Here is a 9,585-nt window from a genome sequence, read left to right on the forward strand (position 1 = left end):
ATGCACCTAAACCCACATCAGAACGGATCACAATGCAGTTGAGATGCATTTAACTACAAAATGTGAACACACAATGAAAAGCAGATGTTCAGTAACAAGCGCCACATGTTTTCCATAGAGTATTATTCAGGTGTTGTGCAAGTGTTTTTCAAAGGGCACATGTCAATCAAAATGCTTCCAAACCAACCCTAATCCAATGTTATTATGGAACAGCATAGAGGAATATGCTGTTATACAACATTGTAAAGAATATATTCATACATACAGAAATACAAACATATATGTTTATGTCCATGGTATGAAATGTACACTACACATCAATACACACTATAGGATAGATACATATTACACATTTACATATCTACCACTTGGGTGAAGTGGATATAGGCAAAAAGAATGGGACAGAGTTCTAGGAGGCAATGGCTGTCAGTACTCACCATTCTGGGGGTCCTTGGCACCAGCGTCATGTCCTCCTTCCCAGGCTCCCTCCTCCTCTGCACATATCTGGACCTGTTCTCTCTCCATTCTGTGTCTGAGTCTCTCAGTCTAAGCTCCTCCAGTAAGATCTTCCACCAAGAAGTTCTCCTCATGTGAGTTGTGCTTGGGTCTCTTATATCCCTTGGTCTGCCCCCTTTTGTCCCAACAACCTCCCCCATGTAAATGAAGGGTGTTGGTCCCACTTCCTTATCAGCCAGGCTGATGGTTTATGGCACTGTGATTGTTCTCCTTTGTTATGGGTTTATCATCCCTTCCCACCACAGAAAGGAGACCAGGGTGTCTCTTTCTGATGAAACTAGATAACTTAATTTACAAATCTTTACCATGTGAAATACCTCTTTGTGATTCCCTACTGATTCCACATCCTGAACAATAGGGAATGCAAATCCACGCAGACAAGGCGTCTCCAATGACTATGTGACTGCCCTGTCCTGGAAATGGCTTCATGGAGCAGAAGAATATCATAATTTACAAGGTTTTGCACCACAAAAAGTTTGTTTTTTGCCTTATCATCTAAGGTCCTATTGTGTGCATTGCCTCTGTTTCCTCGGTCACCATTTATTTACATCATAGACCTATGTTTTTGGCACATTTTGTAACTCAGGTTTACACAAGGCAAAGCAGGTCTAATAACTTACACAACTCATTGAGACATGTTTCAGGTGTGTAACTAAATTACATGTATAACTAAATAACAATAATAATGAGAATTCTAATAAATAAAAACATTGGGGCTCATTTACTAAGGGTTCTGCGGCTGCACTTTAGTTGGGTTTCCCAAATTCGTTGGGTTTTGCGCTGAATTCCGCTGGGATTTTGGCGCACGCAATCAGATTTCGGACAACTTGATGGATTCGGAAAAAACACAGAATTTAACCCCTTAACGCTCTGCGCCGTAGCTCTACGGCACAGAGGGGCAGGGTATGTATGAAGAGGGCTGATGGGCTGAGTCCTCTTAATGCAAGGGTGCGGGTTGTTGCATATTGCAGCAAACCCCCGACGCTAATAACCGCGGTCGGTGCTTGCTATTAACCTTTCCGTTGCTGCCGGCAAAGGACATCTTTATTCCGATCGTCGCTCCCCCGAACGATCGGTTGCCATGGTAGCCTCGGGTCTTCATTTCACACGAGGCTAAATGGAATCTGCAGATTCGTTACAATGAGCTGGTGGCTCATTGTAATGAATGACCTGCAAAAATGCCATATATTGCAATACAGAAGTATTGCAGTATATAGTAGGAAAAACTTTTTTTTTCTTTTTTTTTTCACTATTTCTTAGACCATCTAGGGAACATTAACCATAGATGGTCTAAGAAATAGTGAAAAAAAAAGTAAAAAAAAAAAAATAAATAAATAAAATATTAAAAATTCTAATCACCCCCCTTTTCCCTAGAACTGATATAAAACATAATAAACAGTAAAAAACACAAACATATTAGGCATTGCCGCGTCCCAAAATGCCCGATCTATCAAAATATAAAAACGGTTACGGCCAGTGGTGACCTCCAAGATTGGAAATGGCACCCAAATTTCCGAAATGCGACTTTTAAACCTTTTTTACATCACATAAAAAATGGAATAAAAAGTGATCATAATGTCGCACAGACCTCAAAATGGTAGCAATGAAAACGTCGGCTCATTTCGCAAAAAAATGATGCAGCGAAGTATGAAAAAGTTATTAGCGTCAGAAAATGGCAAAAAAAAAAATTTCTTTCTTGTACACATTCGTTTAATTTTTGAAAATGTATTAAATCGCAATAAAACCTATATAAATTTGATATCACCGCGATTGCACTGAACCAAAGAATAAAGCTGATGTGTTACTTTGAGCGCACAGTCAAAGTCTAAAAACTGAGCCCACAAGAACGTGATGTATGTCCTTTTTTTTTTTCCCCCACATTTGAGATTTTTTTCCAGCTTCGCAGTACACGGCATGTTAAAATAAACAACATTACAGGAAATTAAAATTTGTTACGCACAAAATAAGCCCTCACATAGGTCTGTACACGTAAAAATGAAAAAGTTATGGATTTTTGAAGTTGGAAAGCGAGAAATGAGCGGAAAAACCATGCGTCCTTAAGGGGTTAAAAAACCAAAAGTGTCGCAAGATCAAGCACTTACATGCATCATGAAGAAGAAGGTGAACTCCGGCGGACCTCGGTGCAGCAGTGACACCTACTGGATATCGGGCGCACAAGGTTAGTGAATCCAAGCAGAACCCGAATCCTCGTCGGAAAACATGCCACAGAATCGCGACTGGACCGGGTAAGTAAATGAGCCCTATTGTCATTGATTTCTACAACATATTGTGGCAGATTTACTTACCTGGTCCAGTCGCGATCAAGCGGCACATTCTCCGATGCTGATTCAGGTTCTGCCGGGATTCACTAAGGTCATGCGCCCGATGTCCAGTAGGTGTCGCTGCTGCGCTGAAGTCTGCCAGAATTCACCTTCTCTGAGTGCTATTTTTGCAACACAAATTTTTTTTTAAATTCTGCAGGTTTTCCGAATCCGTCGGGTTTTCCGACAGCCACGCCCCCGATTTCTGTCACGTGAAAGCCGGCGCTAATGCGCCACAATCCGATCGCGTGCGCCAAAATCCCGGAGCATTTCGTTGCAAGTCGGAAAAATTAGGGAAACCCAGCGGAAAAACACGATTCGGACCCTTAGTAAATGAGCCCCATTGTGGTGCAAAAGTAACTGATTAATAGATGTGTTTTGGTCTCTACAATCTTCACTTGCTGAGTGATTTCTCACATTGTTGGAGCATCCGGGGCAGCAGCCCGGCCCAATACATCCAGAACCTCAGGTGGCAGGTAGCTTGTTCTTTTAGAAGTATCTGATTATGTACATGTGGCTATAATATCGCTATAATACTTATTCTACATCCCGACCATGCACATAGGTGGCAGAGCCCGGGCTCCGAGGAGGAGTGGGGCTGATTGTACCACAGGGGAGGTTGTCAGTCGGTACTTATCCCTGTGGTTCATTCAAAGCTCCAAATCTTTTTACTTGTTTTAATTACTTTTTGGCTTTTGTTTTCTTCCCCATTATTCCTTTACATTGCATTTGTTCTATTGATGTAATTCCGGAAGACTGTGCATATAATATTTATTAACCCCTTTGCGTTGCAGCATTTTTTGTTAATTTCTCACTCTCCACCTTCAAAAATCTAAAACTTTTTCATTTTTCAGTGTAAAGAGCTGTGTGAGGGCTTATTATCTACATAACAACTTTTACTTATCAGTAATGCACTGAAATTGGCAAAAAACACATTTTCATCACTTGGGCTCAGTTTTTACGACTTTCACTCTGCACAAATGATACATCTGCTTTATTCTTTAGTTCGGTACAACCAAAGTGATATCACATTTATACAGGTTTTATGGTGTTTAAATACATTTTTGAAAATTAAAAGAATATGTACAAAAAAAAGTATTTTAGTTGTACAAAAATGTAGTTTCGCCATCTTCTGACTCTAATGACTTTTACATACTATGATGTACAGAGCTGCGTAAGATGTCATTTTCTGCAGGATGAGCTGACGTTATCATTGCTACCAGGGTGAGGACTGCGCGACCTTTTGATCACTTTTTATTGATTTTTTTATGCGATTTAAAATTGTGTTAAAGTGGCGTTGCAGACATTTGGGCGCTATTTTCCGTTATGTGGTCCATCAATGGAAATAATCATTTCTATAATTTAATAGATTAGCATTTTGGGACACGACGATGCCTAACATGATTGTGATTTTTACTGTTTATTATGTTTTATTTAATTTTATTTTTTACAATTTTTAGATCCTTTCGGGTACCTTAACCATAGATTGTCTGATCATTCTCACTATATACTGCATATTACTGTATAGCAGTTTAGGCATTTGTACACAGCATTTATTACAATGAGCCACTGGCCTATTGTAAGGAATCTGCAATACTGCCTCAGAACTAACAAAGACAATGGATCGCCGATCCCCGATGACATCACAGAGAGCGACGATCATAACAAACATGGCGGCACCCACATACAGCCCCAGCAGCTCTGCCTCGTGCATGTACAGTACAGAGCCTGAAGAGGTTTATAAAGAGTTCTCATTTTTGTATTCGATCTCATTTGTGAAATCTACTTTTTGATATTTACACATCCCTTCTCCATGACGGATATACATCTCTGGTGCCCACAATAAGCATCACATCTTTTCTTTTGTCTTGTGATTCTCCTGTGATCTTGACTTGTGATAAGATGTCTCAATGTTTTTGTTCCATAACTGTAATAACAATAATCCTTCTCCTGATCGAGTGTCTTTTGTGTTGTTGGATTTCTTCTTAATTTTCTAATAGAGTCTCTCTAGGAATATTTGCTATTTGCAATAACTTTTCTTATGGGACTAAGTTCACTAATGTGCCCACAGTTACCCCCAGTAATGTGCCCCACACTGATACCCCTAGTAATGTGCCCCACAAAGTTACCACCAGTAATGTGCCCACACAGTCACCCCCAGTAAAGTGCCCCACACAGTTAACCCCAGTAATGTGCCGCACACTGATACCCCTAGTAATATGCCCCACATAGTTACCACCGGTAATGTGCCCCACACAGTTAACCCCAGTAATGTGCCCCACACTGATACCCCAAGTAATGTGCCCAACACAGTTACCACCGATAATGTGCCCCACACAGTTACCCCCAGTAATATTCCCTGCATAGTTACCACCTATAATGTTCCCCACACATCCCCCAGTAATGTGCCCCACACAGTTACCCCAATAATGTGCCCCGCACAGTTACCCCAAGTAATGTGCCCCACACAGTTACCACCTATAATGTTCCCCAGACATCCCCCAGTAATGTGCCCCACACAGTTACCCCCAATAATGTGCCCCACACAGTTACCCCCAGTAATGTGCCCCACACAGTTACCACCTATAATGTTCCCCACACATCCCCCAGTAATGTGCCCCACACAGTTACCCCCAATAATGTGCCCCGCACAGTTACCCCCAGTAATGTGCCCCATACAGTTACCCCCATCAATGTCCCCCACACCCCCCCAGTAATGTGCCCCACACAGTTAACACCGGTTATGTTCCCCCACAGTTACCCCTAGTAATAGCGACGCCTCTGTACATTCGCGACAATGAAACATATATACTTCATTATAGTCCAGAAGGAGATTGAAGGGAGGCAGGAGCCTGTCACTGGGGAACAAAGCAGTAGCTTTTGAGAAGGTGTCGGTGGATGCTGCTTGTCCCTCTGAACCCTTGTTACCAAAGGTGATGTCACCGGTATCTCCGATACACAGTCTAGGGAGGCGGCTGGCCGGGGCTTTAACTCTAAGCTGCCATCTTGTAAGAAACTCTACAAGGACAATTCTGTTTAATCTAATGACTGGACAGAGCGTGGGCATCTCTGGGTGACGTAGGGATTTCTCCGCTGTTTCTGTAGCTGTATGTCCAGTCTGTAACGTTGTTATTGGCACAACCAAATGTAAGGTGTTATGTACAGGAATAAGCATTGCTATAAGTGTGATACATACGCATTGGGGCCGGTGCCCCGGATCTTTTACCACCCTAGCAACGCCCCAGCCTTTCAGTATTCTACTTACCTGGGAATGTAGATCGGACTAAAGTGCAATGTTGGAGTGAGTACGATATATCCGAATATATAAATGCACAGGTCAGTGATGGTAAACCATTTCCATACATGAATAATATCATCTAATGATTATTACACTATATATAATTGCCCCTGCAGGTCATACATTGTATATAGTTTTTGGATCCTTTTGTCAGTGCGGATCCTCTTACTGAGTTACCAGCAAAGGTATCTCAACATCTAATAGACAGGCGCAATCTATCATTCATTTCCTCTAGTGTCTAGTGGCAAAACTTGTGTCCTCCCAAGTGTATGGAGGTGGTGGGGAGGACTGAGGGGCAAAACCAGGAACGTTCCGACATAAAGTGCAGCGTCATCCTCACATTGCTAGGCGCTGGATACAAGGGACCTATGAGCCTATTCTGAACAATTGTGTCTTTATACAGAAATCCCACTGTAAGAGTACAATGTCCTTACTAAGGTAAAACATCAGCTGCTCCTTTATCCGAGCTCCTCCACATTGTTCTCTCCTTTTCTGATTGTGTTATATAATTGTACAAGTTCTGTCATTTAATGTAAAGTTTATTGGTTAATGCATTTCATACAATTCATCATCAAACTCAATTATAAATGCAGATGTTTAATATAAATATGGCTTCTCCGCTTGTGGCTTCTCTCATATGTTAAAAGTTGTTCATCAAAGTGAGACATTTGTCAGATTCTAAGCATTAAAGGGAACCTGTCATCATGAAGGACATTTGTCACTGATGACTGGCTCCAAAACGGCATGTAATGCTCAATATAAATCATGTTTTGTATAGTCCTTTAATCTTTTTACTTATGTACAATCCTTTAGTATAAATTACCTGGCTCCCTGCCAGAATCCTGTACTGAGTCCCACGTGGGGAGTGGGAGAACTTCAAATGTAAACAGTTGTCTACAGGGAGAGGAGGAGAGAAAGGATGTGAGAGGTAATGGTTTAAAGAGGGGTGTAGAGCGATGCTGAAGGGAGGAAAGATGCATTTGAGCAGATGGCTATTTAGATTTGAAGTCACCCTCCCCTCCCCTTGACTCAGCAGAGGATTCTGGTAGGAAGTCAGGTAAGATAAACTAAAGGATTGTAAAGAAGTAAAACAATTTAAGAATAAAGCAAAAAATTATTTATATTGAGCGTTACCAGCCTCCATTACTGGAAAGTGCCCTTTATGAAGACAGTTACACTATAAAATACTTAATTTCCTGTGTGAATTCTCTGATGTTTGTACAGATGTGATTTTTGAGCAAAACATTTGCCACACTGTGAACATGAAAACGGTTTCTCCCCTGTGTGAATTCTCTCATGTATTACGAGCACTGAATTATTAGCAAAACATTTGTCACAATGTGAACATGAAAACGGTTTCTCCCCTGTGTGAATTCTCTCATGTTTAACAAGATTTGATTTAAGAGAAAAACCTTTGTTACATTCTGAACATAAAAATGGCTTCTCTCCTGTGTGAATTCTCTCATGATCAACAAGAGTTGATTTTGTAATAAAACATTTCCCACATTCTGAACATGAAAACGGCTTCTCCCCTGTGTGAATTCTCTCATGTTCAACAAGCTTTGATTTTTGAATGAAACATTTTCCACATTCTGAACATGAATACGGCTTCTCACCTGTGTGAATTCTTTCATGACGAGCAAGACTTTCTTTTTTAATAAAACATTTGCTACATTCTGAACATGAAAATGGCTTCTCCCCTGTGTGAGTTCTCTCATGGTCAACAAGATGTGATTTCTTACTAAAATATTTTCCACATTCTGAACATGAAAATGGCTTCTCCCCTGTGTGAATTCTATGATGTATTTTAAGTGCAGAAATATGCGCAAAACATGTATCACATTCTGAACATGAAAATGGCTTCTCCCCTGTGTGAATTCTCTCATGTTGAACAAGATTTGATTTGTGAAAAAAACATTTCCCACATTCTGAACATGAAAATGGTTTCTCCCCGATGTGAATTCTCTGATGTGCAAGGAAGTTGCTTTTACAAGTAAAACATTTTCCACATTCTGAACATGAAAATGGATTCTCAGGAAGATTACATTTAAAAGTCATAGATTTTCCACATTCAGAGCTGGTGGATGCTCGTAGATGTTGATTTGTTCTTCTGTATCCTCTATTTTGACCATTATTATGTGATGTTTCAGAAGAAGTGTCCAATGTAATAGGACCAGATGATAGATTGTTGCAATGAAGGTCTGAGGGTAAATCCTTTCTGCTGTTATGTTCTTTATATGCATCTCGTGTGATCCCACAATCATCAGCTTTAATATCTGAAGATATCAGATGTTCCTCTAAGCTCCTGGTAACATCATCTACTGAGAATAATAGTAATAGGTTAATTAATAATGGAGATAATAACATCTCTAATGATATAGATACAAAAATTGTGAAGAAAAAGCAGCGCAGTCCTTTTAGAAATAAGATGAGAGCGGGGAAATAATTATAGAAATACGGCAGCTCTCCGAAACTTGTGAAAGAACCGAGGTGTTTTATTCCATGTGTAGCAGACTAGAGGTAGAATAAAACACCTCTTTATTTTCATAAGTTTTGGAGGTGCTGCCGTATTTCTCCAATTAATTATATAGATATTTACAACAATTCTATATAAATTGCTGAATTGTCTTATTTTTAACCATTTCTCATTTCACCTCATTTCACATTCTGAGCACAGAAACATCTGTCACATTGAGGGTCATTAATCTTTTTCTACAGTTATTTTTCTTTTCATTTTCTCTTACATTTGCGATTTCTTTGGGTGCCTTTGTATGTGTGCGTCACAATTTGCGACTTTTCCACTTGCCTAACAAATTTTGCATTGCCAGAGTTTTAAAAAAGTTGCAAGAATCCCTCAGACTGGGCTGCCTGATATATCAACCTCTAAGATCAATCAAACAAGTCCCAAACCAGCAAAAAAACAGAAAAAGACACAGACAAATGTCCAGACTCAAGATGAATGACCCTTTTTTGTACATAATGCAAACTTTATATTTCTACATCTCTGCACCCCCCATACATCTACATCCCCCCCCCATCTACATTCTATGCCTCTGCCTGCCTATATCTCTACATCCTTATATCCATATTCTTCTACATCCCTACACCTCTACATTCCTACACCTCTACATTCCTACAACTCTACATTCCTGCACCTCTACATTCCCGCACCTCTACATTCCTGCACCTCTACATTCCCGCACCTCTACATTCCCACACCTCTACATTCCTGCACCTCTACATTCCTACATCTCTACATTCTTGCACCTCTACATTCCTGCACCTCTACATTCCTACATCTCTACATTCTTGCACCTCTACATTCCTGCACCTCTACATTCCTGCACCTCTACATTCCTACACCTCTACATTCTTGCGCCTCTACATTGATACACCTCTACATTCCTGCACCTCCACATTCCTACATCTCTACATTCTTGCACCTCTACA

General features: G+C 40.4%; 1 protein-coding gene across 1 annotated transcript in view; it reads right to left on the reverse strand.

Annotated features, from left to right (window-relative positions):
• LOC140075962 (uncharacterized) overlaps positions 1–8,237 on the reverse strand; it is a 795,288-nt gene extending 787,051 nt beyond the window's left edge. The window contains 1 exon segment of the mRNA XM_072122420.1: positions 7,362–8,237. Within this exon segment, the coding sequence (XP_071978521.1) occupies positions 7,362–8,193 (832 nt within the window). The 5' untranslated portion in view covers positions 8,194–8,237.
• Between the last annotated feature and the right edge of the window lie 1,348 nt (positions 8,238–9,585).

The sequence above is a fragment of the Engystomops pustulosus genome, chromosome 8 (assembly GCF_040894005.1).
Source record: "Engystomops pustulosus chromosome 8, aEngPut4.maternal, whole genome shotgun sequence".
Taxonomy (NCBI): domain Eukaryota; kingdom Metazoa; phylum Chordata; class Amphibia; order Anura; family Leptodactylidae; genus Engystomops; species Engystomops pustulosus.